This window comes from Atractosteus spatula, chromosome 14 (assembly GCF_055471065.1).
Source record: "Atractosteus spatula isolate fAtrSpa1 chromosome 14, fAtrSpa1.hap1, whole genome shotgun sequence".
Lineage (NCBI taxonomy): Eukaryota > Metazoa > Chordata > Actinopteri > Semionotiformes > Lepisosteidae > Atractosteus > Atractosteus spatula.
The window spans coordinates 34,110,511-34,129,399 of NC_142719.1; the positions used below are offsets into that span (position 1 = coordinate 34,110,511).

The 18,889-nt window shown below is 37.6% G+C and overlaps 2 protein-coding genes across 2 annotated transcripts in view; both read left to right on the forward strand.

The window, feature by feature from the left end:
* ndst1b (N-deacetylase/N-sulfotransferase (heparan glucosaminyl) 1b) overlaps window positions 1-8,109 on the forward strand; it is an 81,752-nt gene extending 73,643 nt beyond the window's left edge. The window contains exon 16 of the mRNA XM_088932115.1: window positions 1,416-8,109. Within this exon, the coding sequence (XP_088788241.1) occupies window positions 1,416-1,535 (120 nt within the window). The 3' untranslated portion in view covers window positions 1,536-8,109. The remainder of the gene's footprint in view (window positions 1-1,415) is intronic.
* Window positions 8,110-13,580: 5,471 nt separating this feature from the next.
* rps14 (ribosomal protein S14) lies at window positions 13,581-16,448 on the forward strand. Its single transcript, XM_088932117.1, has 5 exons — window positions 13,581-13,648; window positions 14,616-14,766; window positions 15,322-15,483; window positions 15,977-16,053; window positions 16,335-16,448. The coding sequence occupies exons 2-5, from the start codon at window positions 14,618-14,620 to the stop codon at window positions 16,400-16,402; spliced, it is 456 nt and encodes a 151-aa protein (XP_088788243.1). The 5' UTR covers window positions 13,581-13,648; window positions 14,616-14,617; the 3' UTR covers window positions 16,403-16,448.
* Window positions 16,449-18,889: the final 2,441 nt, after the last annotated feature.

The window sequence follows — 18,889 nt, forward strand, 5'->3', positions numbered from 1 at the left end:
AGTTCAGTGTCTTGGGACATAATCTAAAAAAAACCCACAATGAATAACATGTACAAAGACTACAAAGCATATGGATAAGGAAGATGTGAACTGATACGCTGCTTTTCGTCATTTGGGTTTTTCAGAGACTAAAGTGCCTCAGTATTATCCTTAAGTCATCCTCTACTGACTTAGCCCCCCACCCTACACCCCAGCCCCATCGGGGAGGTCTGTACGTTTGGACTTTTCATGTGGGCTTCCATGTGGACTCTTGCCTCTCAGCTCAAGAGATCAGAGGTCCATACATTCAGTCAAAGCCAGGGACCGCACTGCATCCTCACCAGACCTGAAAACTATTGCTCTGACAGGGAGGTCTGACAAAAAGAGAAGTTTTCTCTTTTTGTTCTGAAGGCCTTCTTTAGAAAACAGTGCTCATGGTACTACTTCTCAGTCAGTCAGTGGATGTCAGTCTGCGAAGCTGAGAGATCTTATTTTATAAATGAAATGTGGACTCAACAATTTTTTTGTGTCAAATACAAACGCAGTTTGTAAGTCGGTAATTATTTTCTGGTCATATACACCAGTTTTTTTAATTAAATGATATTTAAGAATGAGGACTTGCATGGAGTAGTGATCGTCTGAGGCAGCACCCTGTGACAGAGAACTGGAGGAGAAGCATGTCTCTCCTGATTTGTCAGAAGACACAGCAGCTGCTGTGTCACCACAAGCAGATGGGACTTATTTCCTACCTAACATCCGAGCTACCCTGTGGTGGTCTGCGAATTAACTACCGCTGCTTGAGGAACTCCAGTCAAGTCAGCTCGGATCCAGGCTCAAACTGGCGACGTCATCAGAAATTCAATTCACTTTTTTAAAGAAAGGGAGGTAAACTTGAGGACTAAAAAGATAACTGAAAAATTGCACATCCAAAAAAGAGTCCAGCTAAAAGCCAAAAGAATACACAATATATTTAACAGTCAACAACTATTCAAGGGGATTCAGTTAGTATTGTCTTTATCAATATGATTTGATATGAATTTCTATCTTGTAAAGCTTTTCCATTATTGAATTTTTATCTTGATGCAAATCTTCTAGCACAATCTTTGAGCACAAAGATAAGCTCATCCAGAAGAAAGCTATTGTGTTGTTTTAGGTATCGCAGGTAAACATTGTTTTCTAAAACTCAGGTTTAAGTCCCATATTATCACTTTATCTGAAACAGGTTGCATAAAGCCCTCCTCTCTTAAAGCACCCAGTGTTACAGTCTTCAGGCAATAGCTCAGAATTTACAGTATATTTAGTCACTAAAACCACCACTTTTCACTGATAAAGTGCCATCACTTTAGTGCATATTTCAGCTGCAGCTTGAATGTGAAGTTGTTACACAAGTGTAAGTTGCTTAATTTTTACATTACTCCATTTTTTCTTTCCCTCAGTCTCGAGATTTCCTGCGAGGCTACTACCAGGAGCACAATGTTGAGCTATCAAAGCTGCTGTACAAGATGGGACAGTCTCTGCCCAGCTGGCTTCGGGAGGAGCTGGTGAACACCAGGTAGCAAGGATGGTGACAGAAGCTCAGAAGGGTGGGTAGTGAACTCGCGTGCTGATCTGCCTGACTAGACGGGAACGAAGCAAGACGACGAGGCAACGCCGAGGACTGGCCAGAGGCTCCAGCTTGGTGTCCACACTGTGGGCCGCAGGAGGAGCAACGAGGGGGAGAGAGAGCAACCGGCGAACAGCCTGAGAACTCGGTCGTACTTCTACCATTGTAGAGCTGCGACCCTCCTCCTCCTCTTCCTCAGCTCGTGAAGTAGGAGTGGTGGACAAGGCACACGTACTAACAAACTGTACAGCGCAGGAACCGGCGAGACAAAGGTGGGCGGACAAGGTTACATCTTCCAATCTGAATTCTCCACTTTGCTCTTTTTCGGTCAGCAGAGCGACTGAGTCTTCATCCCTGGAGTGCCAGCCTAGCAAATACACTAGCCATTAAGGATCTACAAGTGCCAGGATGGAAATTCATTCCCTGTTAATGTTGACTACATGAGTTGTTCTTATTTTTTAAATTTCTTTTATTTTTACTTTAAACCATTGTTTTTTAAACTGGTATAGCCTTAATAGGCTACAGGTACAGTACCTTAAGAGTATTCAGGTAACTGGAGAACAAAGGTGGTTAGGTTATTTAAAAAAAATAAACTGGCTTTTTTAAACAATGTATAGCAACGATCAGCACAATGTGAAATGGGATATTCAAAAATTTGGGTTTTTAAAAATGAAAATATTTTTTATTACAGAGTATTAAAAAAGGAAAACAAAGCTGCATGTCTTAAAGTAATCCAGAACGGTGATACTGCAAGGAGAGACAGACTGGGCAGACTGGATAATGAAACAACAAAATAATCAATTTTTGACAGTGATTTTTTGTAATGGATTATTGGATTTTGTTATTGAGCCACTGATATTTGGGACTGCCCCAGTCTGAAGGCACAAAATGGACTATAGAGTCATTGTGGGCACTGAACTGTAAATATATAGAGATATTAATATGCCTCCAGTGAAAGTCGGGTGCAGTACTCATAGATTGTCTTCAAGATACAAGTGCCATGATAGGAGTCCAATTTTTTTTTGTAGCTGGAGACCAAAAACAAAACCATATCTTCCTTTGTCAGCCTCCTGATTTCAGTTCTACTGGGCCACAAAACAAAAGTAGTAAAGTTACCCAAGTTTCATTCTCTGTAATGTTGGTATAATAATAGGAAAGGAGTCCCAGTTAAGATCTTTGAAAAATAAATTACTACCTCAGTGAATTTAAATTAAAAGTCAAGGATATCCAGTAACTGGCTAGTTACATTTGATAGGTGTAATCATCTCTGTACTGGCATTGCACACTTTAGCATCTGCCTGTTTTTCTTAGCTGCTACATATACATATGTGTAGATCATGCTGCAGATATCTTTTATTACTGTCTGTAAACTAATAAAATTATTAATGATTTTATAAACCTTTATTAAATCCCAGGTTCAGGTCAGGTAACATATTGCTAACCTACAATGCAGGCTGGTTATCATCACACTCATGCCATTCTATTAATAATTTATAAAATGACAGAATGCCAATTGCAACCCCTTATCTAGAATTGTTAGCTCTGTGTGTGAATATATATATAGTCTTAGGTTATATATTGTCTAACCTATGTAATCAGGGGTCTTTCAAGATGAACATGCATCTTCATTTAGCCTCATAAAACAGACCTCACACAGTATTCTCAAGCTTAAATAAATGATTTGCCTTGTAATTATATTCAATGAGGAAAATGCATGCAGTTTATTGGCCAAAATTTAAAATAAAAAGTATTGCTCTGTGCCATCTCATAATAGAGTTGACATCAGAATACAGAAAATTATCTCAGCAAGGGTTTCTTACATCTTTACTTTTTAGCAACAAAGTGAGGGCTTAAAACTTTTCTTTTGGGGGAGCCATCTAGAGATTTCCGAGATGATCCTTGAGTTCAGAGCTATTCGTTAAAACTGTTCCTATACGAACCAAAAGTTTATTCAGGGATTTGGTTATAATCCAAAAATCAAAAAAGAAACAGTAGCTCATCAGGCCTATCTGCGGGACCTTGAATACATGAATCACACAACTGACATTATAAAAAATTGAGTATTTTATATGATTTGTGCCATAGATTCTGACAGACTCTGTCTGCGCTAGCTGTGACACTCAGTTCACTACAGTCACTGCCAAGACCAGCATAAAGTGTAACTTTAAGAACGATTTCAGGGATTCTTACCATAGACATTTATCTATACAGTCTTTAAGAATGAGGTCCTATGTATTCAGTACTGGAATTTAAAATCGGCCCATCTTGCCAAAGTCGGATCAGTATTACAAGTTTATTTATTACTTTCTATAATTATCAATTTTTATTCTGTTGCAGTTTTCCTTTTTGTGCAAATTGCTTATTTGCTTCAAACACAATCTCCCCAATCAAGAACATATTTCCCCCACTCCACTCAGTACCCTCTCACCCATCCAGTGGTTGTTTTTCTTTAAACAGAACTGCTAATGTACAGTATACTCTCTTTGAGGTTCAGTTAATTAGCCGTGATTGCGATTTCTAGAGGGCTGATGTCACTGATGTCAGACATGGAGAACACAAAGGCCTGATGGGTTATGTGTAATATGCCCACCAAAGGCAGTTATACCTTAAATTATAGCAGAAAAGGAAACTGTGCTGAATAAAGCACATTAGCCTAATGACCAGCTTCTACAAGCCCAGTTTTGTGCATTTCAGAATGGTTTTCTCATTCATTCACCAAGATAATTCTAGCTCGCATGTAAGCCTGCAGTGCTACTGTACGTCTTGTCTCAAGTTGCCTTCATGACAATTAGCAGAGAGATGTTTTGCAGAATGTGCTTCCACAGAACCACTCAAGTGTTTTCCTTTCTTAATTTCACTCATTTCTGTCGCCTCACAGTGAGAATAAACTTGGCAGCACTTAGCCGGGCTAATTTAGGTAATTGGTTTCCTGCAGTTAAGAGTAAATTGCATTGCAGATTGCTATGCCACTCACAGTAATGTACTCCTTGGAGTAACAGTTGTGATGCACTATGAAGTGACAGATCTGGAAAAAGAAACTAGGCAGTCTATAGTAGACGTTAGTTTTTTGACTGAAGGAGGGTATTCATTCTGCTCACCCCATAATCCCATTGTTCTGTTCACATTGATTCGGCCTTGCTTCCATTAAGTGTGACTTACGAATGTAAATGTAGCTGAAGTGCCTTGAATGGCCAGGATTTGTGAATGAAAGTCACTGAATGAGCACTTAAGGTAATTATTAAAATAATCCACAATGGAGAACTGCTTTTCTTTTAAATCTTAAGTAATATCATTTTGCAGAAAACAGACTTAATATTTTAACATGCAAAGATTTGTTTTATTGTTATCATTTCATTTGTGATGATGATACATTTCAGAGTTAATATCTCTAGCTGAAAGACTGCCCTGTTTGGCTCCATTTTGAATCCACTAAGTAGAGTTCTGCCAGGAAGAAAGTAGATTATGCAGACAAAATGTGATTGTTCAGCCTGTATATTTTGGCTAACTTAACCACTAACTGCAATATAAGTCTGCAACCAGAACAAACTGGACACAACTGGCTGCTTCATATACTAGGAAAGGTTCGGTTTGTACTGAAACACGATTTTTGTCATTGTAATTAATGTGTATGAATAGAACAATAGAGGTTTTTTACTGCAATAGTGCCTGATCTTTATGGGTGAGAGATAATAGTTTTATACAATACAGTTGCTTCAGAAAAATGGAAACCCGGGGAATGTTAATGGGATGTTTGAACGTTTATCCAGATTATAGCCCTGCGTTTTTTGAGCTCTTTGTGTACGTTTTTGCACCTTCAGATATAAAATATGGCAGCTGTTTCCTTGCCAAGAAAACTGGGAAATTTAAGGCTTGATTTTTAAAACAAACCCTCTGGCTTTTTAAAAATTGAAAGAGCATGTAGTAAATTAAATTAAGGGTTTCTTTTGAGTTTTTATACCATCCCACCTTCACTGCCCTTTAAGTTTCATTCTGCTCGATAATATGGCTGATTTTTACATCCTGTAATTCACCAACCATCTCACAAGTTCTTTTGTGGAAAGTTCATTAGTGTGCTGTCGAAACGTGTGGGCTTGTTTATACTCTTCCTTCATTCACAAATTCATCCAGTTTGATAATGTAGATTATTTCTTTTGTCATCACTTAATGGCTTCCATTGTAGAATGCAATACCTCCTTTATTTAAACTGCATGAAAGGAAATCCAAACATAAACCCTCAAATCTTATTTGTAATCATCTGAAAGTTCTGCAACATTAATGCTTTTAAGTGTTTTTACTTTGGGTGTAATGTATTTTAGTGGAATAGAAATAACAGCTTATTGTTATTATCAGAACCCAGTAAAAGGTATTGCACAGCATTGCCTTTGACAACCACTATACTATAGTAAAATAATACTGTGTGCATTATTTTTAATGTTTTTTTTATGGAAGAATTTGATCAAGTATACATATAGGTATATATGGTTTATATAATATAAGGCTATGTATGTATTATAGAACCCCCTACAGAAATTTAAAATTACATCCGTAAGCTTAAATCTTCTACTCTATGCCCTCATTTTTAAAATGAAGAATTCATTATCTTACCATGTGGCCCAGCTTTGCTCAAAGAGTACATTTATGAAAAATCCTGCTTGTTCTACAAAGATGTTTGAAAATGAAAGGAGGTCTAATTGGATTTCAAGCTGTAAGAAGTTCAAAAAAGTTAATCTTTCTACAAAGGATTCTAAGCATGTGTTTGGCTGCTTAGTTGAGAGGAGCAATTTTTCCTTTTTCTCTAGTTAATGGCCGAAAATGAGAAGAAGTGTTTTCAAGGCCTTTCTCGGGCAACTTGGCACCTGATAACCAGTTTGAAAGTGCCTGGAAGTTAAACCTCTCTTTGCTGTATTACCGGCCTAATCTGTACGTGCGTTCTTGTGCTGCCCAGAGTCTGACAGGCATTCCCCTCTTTCCTCTGCTCTTCATGAGTTGAAAATAACACATCCAAGAGTTCTGAAAAAAAGATTTGTTAGGAGCCTGAAATACAACATTGCTGTCGCTCATCAAATTTCAAATGCAGTAGCAAGGGCTGTTGGTAATTGAATATCTCTAAAAGACACTCATGTTCCTTTCTTTTTCTTGTGCTAATTGTTTAACATAAAATGTTTCAGCCAGGTCTTGTGCGGGGTTTAGCATTTCATCAAGGATGGTTTGCTGATTCCCCAGTTCTTGTTGGGGAAACGGTTATTTCAGAGTCAAACTTTGGGCACCATCACATTTCACTTGTTTTAGCAGGGTCCTTACTAAAGATAAAAATATTTTCACTATGTATAAAGTTACTAATTTCATTGATGTGATAGACTTTGATGCATTCTTTCTCTGTTGGAAAGTCCAGCCTGAGATTACGGTGTTACCACTACATTTCAACATCACTCCTCGTAAAAAGCTGCTTGTTTTGGTAGGACTTTATTATTTTTATGTTATAAACCATGTCAGAAACACCTTTCTTCCTGTCTTTGGTGTAATCTTTAATTTATTAAAAGCAACAAGATGTGGCATAGTGATGCTTTATGTGCTAGGACCCTTAAAAACATTTTGTCTCTGGGTTACTGGATTAAAGAAAAATAAGCTATGCCAAATTCCTGCAGTCTGTCAAGTTATGAAAGAGTGACACATAGGAAACTAGCAGGGCAACCTTTTTTATGCCTATGATTTTTTTTTAAATCGTTCATTGCTTATAATAAATGGTACTGTTAAGCAGGGAAGGGAGACTAAGATATGCGTACTGGTACTGCAGTGGCAGTTTTGCCGTAGTTTAGCGACAATATCAGGACAGGTGTAAATACAATTTCCAGATCATAGATACTGGAGCAACCATGAACTTAATGAAGAGTTTATATTCTTCTAAAACCCACATACATCTGGGTTAGCCCACTAAACACAAATGCCTATTCTCTTTCATCAAGGGGGAAAGTTTAGTACAAAATCACTAGAACAAGCCTTCAAAACTGTCCTCCTTATCAGTGCACTAGAGTGTGCTTTACTTTTTGCACTTTGTGTTACTTCAAAACAAAGTGAAGTATGCAAGAGGTTATAGGCTCCTCCACCTTAGGACAGTGGTGAGACGATTCTTATTATGCATCACAAAAGATTAGGTACATTTATGCAGCAGCTCTACCAATGAGAGGTCCAAGGGGAGTGCCAGACTCTCAAGGATAAGGGGACAGAGGGGGTTTCGGAGGAAAAACGAGATGGAATTCATTCTGGCTGCTGGAACAGACTGCTTTCTGTCCCCATCTTTGAGTTCACATTCCCTATGCCCACTGATAGTCCCATTAATCTGCACACTGCCGACTTTGTGTTTCAAAGGTCCTGTATTTTAATGTTGAGTATTAATAATTATAATAAATAATGGTGGTAATAATCACCTGGACTGTACAATCAAAGACTGTAATTGTTGTTAATATTTTTTATTGTGTAACTAATATTTTTGTGATTTTAATTTGCAAATAAAAACACCACTGTCTTTATTTTTTCCTTGTTTTCTGAAAGACTAAGAATCGACTAAAGAGACAATGGAGCAAAACTGGCTGCCGTTTTTTTTCTTTCTTCCCTTATTTAAATTCTATGCCATTCAATCTCTTTAGAGATTAAATTGTTTTAACCTAAATACAACAGTTTCAAACAAAGATCCCAAAGATGGGCTTTCACTTAACAAGTGCAACAGCATGGTGACAACAGACAGTTACAGGCTTCTCAACATATCACATTCGTAGTTCAAAACATCTAGTGATATTTCCTTTGACATGCATGCAGGTGTGTGTAAGGGGGCTGGCTGAGTGGGAAGAACTGAAGATGAAGGAATGATATTCCATGTTGGTGGAGGTTGTTGGATTAAGAAAATAAAAAGCAGGACAAGGCGGACTTTATCAAGTGCATAAATGACACAGACGACGACTACCTGCAAAAGAAGAAAAGGTCCACGTTTGTGATCATTTACTCTGTGATCTTTCCAAGATGTTAAAATACAGTCTGCTTACCCATTTCAATACATTCATCTGTGCTGGAGCATTGAGTGCAGGGCTTTTCTTGTGGAAGTTTGTCTCTGAGCTTACCAGTTTACCTTTGTGATTGGAATACCAAGTACTTGAAATTGATAGCATCAACGTCCTGCCACAAGTTCCAAACAAAATAAAACCAACTTCTTGCCCAAATCAGACTTAATTAATCAAGTGAGTGAGGGGAATTCATTAGGATTCCAACCAGATTTAAAATAATCATGCGAAAAGCAAGGCTGCAGTGCTTACATAGAAGACTAGTCTGGTTTGTGCAAATCCCAGATGAAGTGTGAAGAGCTTAATTTGTCATGTTTTGGGCATGCAGTTCTTTTTAACTGCTAGTTTTTCCATGCGTGATCTGATCTGATTTTCAGTTTTTGCTCCACTTGGGGTCAGGACTCCTGTTGCCACAGGTTTAGATTTGTTACTTTAGGGTGCATTAAAAATATTTTTTCAGACATTTTTGTATTGGTGATAAATGGAAATTTCTTCCACCCTGAAAGCATTGCTTCCAAAACAGTACAATCCAGAAAGGAAAAGCACATTGTCCTCAGTGGATGAATGTGTTGTGAAAGATTGATAAATTAGAATGCCTAAGAAATACTGATGCAGACAATATTTAATTCATCTTCAAAATGCATGGCTTATGTTTTGAAAGGCCATCGCCAATTTTTTCCTCATTGCTTACGCAAATACTTTTTTATCCATTAAATAATACGGCATGTCATTTTAAATTTCTTTGTGCATTTCATCATTTTCATGCTTTGGTGAATTGATGGCTTGTTTGCATAGATAACAAAATGTCCTAATGCCTTCACACAAAATGAATAAACCATTTCTACACTTGAAACAGCTCCTGCTGCGTGTGGAACAAACGCACCATTTTTCTCTCCGTAACACTTCCTGGTCCCTACTCTTTTAATGTCATGCAAGCTTAATTGTTCTTTTCCTTTCTAAATGAAATGGTCATGTATGCTTTTGCGAAAAAAGCAATCCCCTTTTTGCCAGAAGGGTTTTTAATAACAGGATCAATTATTTCCACTTGCTTCTTATGACCCAAACACCACACTATGAATGCAAGAGAAAACTGAAAAAATCATATATTATAGTTCACCTCTTGTTTGTATTTTTAAAAGGACAGTGTGTACTGCATTTTCTGTCAGTCTTGCTCATGTCATTTATAGCTTGAATATGTTGTTGTGTGAATTCAGTGTGATTCTTTACCATTTCTGGCAGATGTTCTTCTAGGTAACTGCAGAAGAAACAATAGCTCCAGAAAGCTCTTTTAAAATGATGAGAGGAAGTGTACAAATTGGTGTTGCTCTATGATACAAAGACCTGTGAAGTACCTGTCTAGTAGTAATCTACTTTCCCTTTTACACTTCATCTTGTCTGACATGTTCAGGAGCCCTTTGCTGCTGGAACAGAAATATAATGCGAAACCAAATAATCACATGCAACACGGAAAGCAGACAAATGACAAATTACTGTAAAACATGAAGATGATACCATTGCTTTAAACACTATCTACAGCAGTGACAGAAAAGGCAATAATCAGTGTCATGCATCTACATCGCCGGCAGAAAAGGCAATGATCAGTGTCATATGTCATGCTGTGGATGACTGACAGTAAAATCATCTCCTTTGAGATTTAGCCATGTCTGTTTAATGCTAACAGATGGTAATGAAATGACTAGCTGGGGAAGACTGTAACATTAGTAGATAGGAAACATTCAGGAGAGTTGGGAAAGATGGAAGAGGTGTAGGTGTAGCTCTACACTAAAAAAGAGCTTTCTGGAACAAGAATTTAATCTCAAGGAATGAGCTGACTCGATATAAAACGCATTGAAACAGCAAAGTGTTAGGAGTATACTACAGGCCACCAGATTCAGACAATTGTGCAGTATGGTGTCATGTATAATTGTTCATTTCAGGAGTCTTACATAATGAAATCAGGAAGTCTGAGGGGTAAGCTTGACCTTCGTCAGGAGACCAGAAAAAGAATTGGAGACCAGACTACAGAGGTGAAGCGATCATCAGGCCTTTGTTTCTGCTGAACTTTGGGCGTGACGTGGCAGCATGTGAGAAAAAGTTTTCTCTGCCCTGTCCCCCAGCTAGGTTCCTTTTATAGCCAGATATAAACAAGTCTTAGTCCAAACCACAATACCATGGCTGCTTCCTCATCTCGATGCATGTCCTCATCCATCGATTGAAAAGAAGATGGAGTGCCTTCCACCCCCCTTTCTCCGCTTGTCAGATACTCCTAATTTCTAATTGTCAGCAGTCTACATATTAGTTATATCAGAATTACAAAGATGTTTTTTAACGATAGCACAAAAAAGTTAAGTGTAAGCAACTTTTTTAGGTATAAGGTCACCCATGCTTCTAGTTAACAGAGGACATAGGCCTGTTAGTAATGTTCTAATTACAATTATTATATATAAAAGATAAACTCCAATCCCTCAGATGTGTATAGGACAAAGTGCTGAACACAAAATATGTAGACTTGCCTCCCATAGACTGGGAAAAACAATCAGGTACTGTACTATATGTCAGCAGCTGAAAATAAAATGGTAAACTTGGCTAATAGGTCTAACCAGGGAGAGCACCTGGTGGGGGGAAGGCCTCTGGTACAGTACAGTAAGAAAAAGAGTCAGAAAACCATAATGCAACTTTGGTCATGATATCACCAAATATATCACAATATCATAATCATGCTTTTAATTAACTTATGACACCGTACTGGTGCAAACAAAGGTGTACAATTTCTGGAAAGCAGACCTGAAGAGACGATTTTCTAAATTGACTTTTCTATCCTAACAAATTTTAGAAATTTATAAGGAGAAAGAAAGCACTTAATAAAGTGACTACAAATACAAGGATACAGTTAATAAAACGTTGTTTAATTAACTGCAAGCCCAGTTAAAAAGCATTTTAGTAGAGCTGGGATAGATAGAATATTACAGAAATGTAATTGATAGAAAACATATTTCAATGAAAGCAAAAATGAATACATTTTTTTCAATATCATAGCAGTAAAAGAACAGTAAAGACTTAAAATGTCCCAGATCATGGGTGTCATTGTCAACATATTTTGGACTTAATATTTTGCTAATTAGCAAAATAATTTATATGAGTAACACTTTATAATTACAGTCAACATGCATTCTGTATTGTACCACATTGTGTGTGGGGGTTAAACAGACAAGTACACACTCATATGATGGCCAGTTTTCCCAGAAGCCGGTTAACCTAGCTGTATGGCCTTTGGGAGGCTATCAAAGCATCCAGAGGAAATCCATGTGAAAACAGGGAGAAAATGCAAACTCCACACAGATAGCACCCCAGGAATTGAACCCAGGACCCAGGCATAGCAAGGCATATCTTTTTCTCTTATATTTCTGAATTTTGAAATGACATTTTTAAAGCATCCTCAGTAACTATTTTATGTAATCAACAGAGTAATTTATGTTTGACATATACTTAAATGGTTCATGTGACACATCACAAATTCTAATTTATGGTTCATTAATCAAAAAATCCAAGCACATGATTTAACTTGAAAAGCATGGCATTAATTCCTTCTCCTTTGAAGACCCTGTGCAGCCTATCCTCTGTGCTTTAGTCGCGGAATCTGAATTTACGCTCAATTACAGGAGACGCAGGGTAGATAAAAGACTACTTTAGCGGTCTCCAAGTTTTAGGATTTTAGAATTTACATAGCAGAGTTCAAAGGAGTAAAATGTCTTCTCTTGACATATTTGGCTTAATAAGTGCTGATGTGTGCATAATTTCTTTAAAGATATGGTGCTTTATTATACAAATACTTCAATCACTGCTCATCTGGGATGTAAATGCTATTTCCTTTCAAAAAAGGACTGCTGTGCTGTGCAGCTTTGACAATTTAAATCATTATTAACGTGGCAGCTACTACAGTCAGTTTCTTGGCACTAATATGTCTTTCAAGATGCTGTTCTTATGAATCTATTACTGGGGTCCACTGTCAGGAGGTGGGGGGGTTGGACTGTACAGCACTGGGAAATGGCAGATGACACTATTGAGAGACTCCTATATTAAATCTACCACTTGCAGAGGCGGAAAATTGGATTGTTTCTGTCATGTTGCTATATTGAACTGTTTCTTGAAAAAAAATACAAAAATGAAAAAATCGTCACAATGGAAACATTGATTACGCACATAGTTTTCTCGTCAAATACTTGTTCAGCAGAAGAGGCAGTTTTAAAATGTTTATTACATATTTTGATCACTTTTATTAAAAGCTGTTATGGGTCACTAGTAGTAGAAATGTTAATTAACTTTATTCAAAATGATAAAAACGCTTTATAAATAACGCAACGCAGATACATTTAAGGCTTCCTTAGTAACACGTCTCAATGCATCAACAATAGTAAAGTGAAACATTACGACCATTTTTTCATATAAAATATATTAATTTAAAATAATATTTTGATGCAGGTTCTGACATTATTATTATTATTATTATTATTATTATTATTATTATTATTATATATCGCTATATTTAAACAACACGATATCAACTAATGTTGCCCAAACTTACGTTTTTTCTACCCATCTTGGGTATATTAGCAATATTGAATACGCTATTTTAATGTACTACAAAAACATAAAAACTAATCAAATCTATATCAATTGATTAAGCACATTCCCTCCCAAACAAGCGCAATGTAACTATCAAGGGTCGTTAAAAAAAGGTAGAGGAACAACGCGCCATATTTGTGTGGGGCATTAAAAAGGACTGTATTTTGGTTAATATTACTACAATTTTATATCGTTAATTTAATTCGATTTTGTTTTTAAAAATATTAAAATGCTACAAATAAAATATTCAATATACACTTTCTTAAAACAAATGTTTGTTAAAAGTATCACAAATGAAGAGAATCACTTCCGGAAGACATCCTTGACCTTTCACACCGGTTGTTCTTTCCCCTTCCTTTCCTGTTTCGGCTCTGTACACAGGCACACATAGGTAGGGTATCTCCTTAATTTTATCCAAATAAATCCATCATTGTTGTTGTTGAAATGTAGAAAATATCTTCATAGTTTGAATATACGCACGGTTATCTAATAACATAGCGCGATATGTGTTGGGGCTTTACACCAGAAACGGTATATTATGTACTTGATGTAAAGTTGGGTGTAGGCCTCCCTTCTACTTGAGAATCCGTTATAAAGTGTTAGACCTTCCAGCGGTAAACGAAAATGCAGTTATCAGTTTTGTAGTGTTGGTTGAATATATATGTGTTTACAATATATAAGTATTTTCTGCACTTTCCTTCTGAAGCTGTCCCGCTCATTCGGTTTGGTGCTGCTTAGTGTCCAGTCCTGACTCAAATCTTTGTAGCTGTCGCTTGCTTCAGCGTGTCGGAATTAAACGTAGCTAATAACATTAAATCGCAATGGTTAAATCCCAGTCATTGCAAGTGTGAGCACTTGAGTCAGTTTTGACTAGTCTGCAGCAGTAGTTTTTTGTGTGAAACAGCTTGATTCCGGTTAGTTGCTTATGAGGGAAGTGCGTTTTCAGCAGACTGGGTGGTCTGTAGAGAGGCTGGTGGATTGTTTATGATTCGAAAACATTTTAAACTACATGCTTGGGCAAACAAGGGGAAACTTCCAAAAATTACACTCAGTGATGTCTGATAGTTGACAGATCGCCTGCGTTTGGCCTTTTTATTTGCTAGGATTACTCCTATAATAAATAATAAGTAATAATTCGCATCTGCTTTGGTAAATCCTAGTAAATCCTAGTCACGCACCACTCGTCTTTTGGGGGATTCTTCTGAAATCGAGTGACATTAGTCGTGTGTCTTAGAAATGCTCCTACAAAGTTCAAGTCTTGGCTGCGAATGCTCAGTACCGCTTAGAGCTGAGGACGTTAAACATTTTCACTGGTTAATAGCTTAGACTGATGCCATGGTTTTGTACCTTTTCCTCAGCAATGGCTCCTCGTAAGGGTAAGGAAAAGAAGGAAGAGCAGGTGATCAGCCTGGGACCTCAGGTCGCCGAGGGTGAAAATGTCTTTGGAGTCTGCCACATTTTCGCTTCCTTCAACGATACCTTCGTTCATGTCACCGACCTGTCGGGCAAGTAAGTGTTTTGCACGGATGTTACCTCTTCTGAGACGAGACCTCAAAAAGTTGCCGTCCTCCCGATGAGACGTGAAACTGACGTCCTGACTCTCTGTGGTCATTAAAAATCCCAGGGTGTTTCTTCAAAAAAGTAGGGGTGTTACTCCGGTGTCCTGGCCTAATTTCCTATTGGCCTTTACCAATCATGGCCTCCTAATCCCTTCTATGAACTGGGTTTATCACTCTATTCTCCTCCACACTGATAGCTGATGTGTGGGGAGTGTACTGGCACACTATGGCTGCTGTCGCATCATCCAGGTGAGGCTGCACACTGATGGTGGTGGAGATGAGTCCCCATTACCTGTAAAGTGCATTGAGTGGAGTGTCCTGAAAAGCGCTACATAAGTGTAAGGAATTATTAATTCTTAGTATTGAGAGTTTATGTTGCCAGCGAGCTGCTGAAACAAAGGCAAAATAAGATTTTCTTTGAGAACAGTGCAGGAATAACTTCAGCAGGCCTCATCCCCCCCCATCAGTGTTGGATCTGTTCACTGACACTGCACTGTTCTTCCAGGGAGACGATCTGCCGTGTGACCGGTGGGATGAAGGTGAAGGCCGACAGAGACGAGTCTTCTCCCTATGCTGCTATGCTGGCAGCTCAGGATGTGGCCCAGAGGTGCAAGGAGCTGGGGATCACTGCCCTGCACATCAAGCTGCGTGCCACTGGAGGGAACAGGCAAGTTGGCGTGCATGATCTGTGTGCCCTTTCCATTTGTATATCTGCATATTGTTTTTCCCTCATCAAATACCTATTAAGCAGAAGAGGCACTTTCTTACTGATTAGTCCAGAGTTTTAATCTTATTTAGTAGTTTGACTTTTGTTGGCAGGAACTGTGCTCCTTGTCCACCAAAAATATGGTTGCAGACATACATAAGCTGAGACTTGTCTTATGCCAATGAGACGTGCTAACATTAGTGAGGATGCCATCCTGGTCTTACTATTGGAATGCACTGTCACTAAGGTCTGGTGTACTGTCTGAAGCAGAATTCACAGGGTCCACCAGCTGCTTCCAGTTCCCCTGACAATTTCTTGGTTTGTGGATGTATGAATACATAGATCTATACATGAAGATACAGCTTTAGACTTTTAAAACGGAAATTACCCTGTGATCCCAGGGAGCTTTGTGCATAACAGAGTTAACTGAGTGAAATTGTTCTTACTGTTGCAGAACTAAGACTCCAGGACCTGGTGCACAGTCTGCCCTCAGAGCTCTGGCTCGTTCTGGCATGAAGATCGGCCGTATCGGTAAGACGCTGAATTATTTAAATGACCTTAGCAAAAATGCTTACATTTTTCGCAATGCATGCAAGGCTATTTTTATTCTCAGGGTTTCTGAGGCTGATTTGAAGGTTTTGTTCCTAAAGGGGTATTAGAATACAAGAAGTTACATTTTACTGGTAATAGGTTAGGATTTAGTTAAAATGATCCAAGGTGATAAGGCTTCATGCAGACTGTAGTAGTTGTGCATGCAGAATTATTTAATTGCAAGAAATACTGAAGTAATTTTTGGTATTTGTGCCTTTCAGAGGATGTCACCCCAATTCCATCAGACAGCACCCGCCGAAAGGGTGGACGCCGTGGACGACGTCTGTAAACTGTTCATTTTTTTTCTGTATCACTCAATAAAAACGTCAAATCCACTTTGCTCCGCTTTTCATGCCTTTGTTTTTGCACAGTTTACTCTAGATTTTCAGCTGCATTTCAAGGAAAATATTAATTTATGGATCAGGTGGTGTTCTCTTTCGAAGCTTACCTTCACTATGTGGGTTTTTGAAAATGAAAAATTGTAGCAAATTGTGTATCTGAAACCAGGCAGTGAGCTAAAGTTCATAGTTGGAACTCTGATAGTCATAATGATTAGTAAAGATAAAAAGAAAATTATTTAATTTCAAGTAATAGAATGACAGAACAAGGAAAGGAGATATTGCAAAGTGAAGTACAGTTGTCTAACTTGGCTTTAAGTTCAGGTAGGTAGCTGTGTTAGCATGCATAGACTGCAAAGGAACAAGTGAAAGTTTATTCCATGCTGTAAAGAAAAGAACTCGGTTTTGCTGTGGAGCCTTCTTTAGGTGGGGAAGAAAGCTCTACAGCCGAAACATTGACTCTTTTCAGCATGGAATAAACCTTATAACTTTGCCTTAAGCTGTGCTAAAATCATTAGTTATAAAGTCCAAATATAAACCTTTGTAAAGGCATCAACATGACTTAAGGCAAAGCCTCACTATCACTTGGAGTGGAGGTATTTAAGCATATTTTTCCTTGACATTTGTAGTCCAGCAGGTGGCACTCTTACATCTGTATTCCATTCAGGAATCACAAATGGAATAACTTGGCATAATGGATTTAACCCAGGTGTCTCCAGGACTGGTTCTGTTCTCTTCAACCCAGTCCAGTAAGTTTTGTTATATACGAAGTTCTTTAAAAATAATTTAACAGTTACCAAATAAAATCTACTGGACTGGGAACCCCTGATTAAGATATGATTTGTACTTTTACCATTGAAACTAAAAGGCCCTGAATAAGTACAGTATTGCTGCTATTAAGGTGTCAGGTATTTTGAAGTTCAGCTTCATTGTGATGCTGTTTTTCAAATACGTGAGATTCTACCCAAATAATATTTGTTCCCATAGTGTCATGTTTTCATGACCAAATGAAAAAGAGGTTCAGAATCCCTTGTGGCTAAAACTGTTAATGCCACAGATCTCATTTTTCATAGTTAATGTTGTTAATGTTAAGTGAAACTCTTCAGAAGACTTTTTCATTTATTTAATTGCACAAACCCCTTCTCATAAAAATAAACCTAGACCTGTGATTGAAAAGTGTTATTTTTTTATTTTAAGGTTTAGGTCATTTGTTACTTGCCATGATTCAGGAGTAATTGCATCTCTTGTGTTGTTCTTGTGTCATGATGTAGTTACATAGTGCTTCAGCAGGGACAATATATTAGCGCATCTGGCCATGAATCAGCCTCTTGCCCTCTACGTTTCTCACCAACTGCACTCTCATGCTTTGATGGGCATTAGTCTCTGACTGGTTTTGTAGCACTACACTTGCCAAAATATGCCGTTGGCAAGCTATTTTTCCAGCGGTTCTTTAACATTTATCTATAATAGACAGGAATGGAACATTCTTTGGTAGTGGTCAACGGTTTTGCAATTAGAGATATTTCCGGTTGAATGTCACTAGGTGGAGCTAATGTTTTTCTTCTACAGTGGCATTGCGAAAAGAAGTTTTAATTTTTAGTACTTTTTTTGTCTCCTTATTACTGACAAATTGGTCATAAACATTTTAAATCATTAAATTTTGTAACTGCTAATAGTGCAAAAAAAATCCTCACTCTTTTATAGTTTCCATTGTTTGTAATGGTAATCTCAGCTATTTAATCTTAATAAAAAAATAGACTGAAAAAGAGATGTAAGGTTTTAATCTCCTAGTTTTCAGTTCTCTTTGCACTTTTAAGATATGCATGAGCAGCAGAGCTTAAGTTCCCTTAGAAACTTTCCTTGTTCATAATGACAAACACGTTATATTTGGGAAAGTACCTCTCCAGAATAAAAGGACTCTACTTACAGGAATCACAATTTATGGAAAAATGCCATGGTTTCAGTTTCAGTCACAGCTGTATGATCCTCTGTATAAACATCCTATAAAATGTTTATTAATGTTGCCATCTATACATTTGCAGCTCTCCCGTATGTATTCTTTAAGACATGGCTCAGTCCGGAACTGAATTGCCTCTAAAAAAAGGAGCAAAAAATAGTAAAATATATTGGGATGGATAATTCATTTTTCTTAGTTCTTACATCAAAATCTATTGTCAACATAATTCACAAAAATGAGTAATGTACAAAAATATAAAATCTTCCTAATCCATATTTCATATGTACATTAAAACTCTTCATAGTTAAGAATTTTAGTCAAGAAAAGTGTGTTCTAGTGTGTGACTTACACCTCTATTCACAAATCCGATAGCTTTATCAGTAGTGACATAACATGTTGCTGGGGAGTGGTTTTGTAGATTCCCCCTGTGTGCTTCATTATGAGAATATGGGAGTCTATAATGATTCAAAGTGGTGGAAAT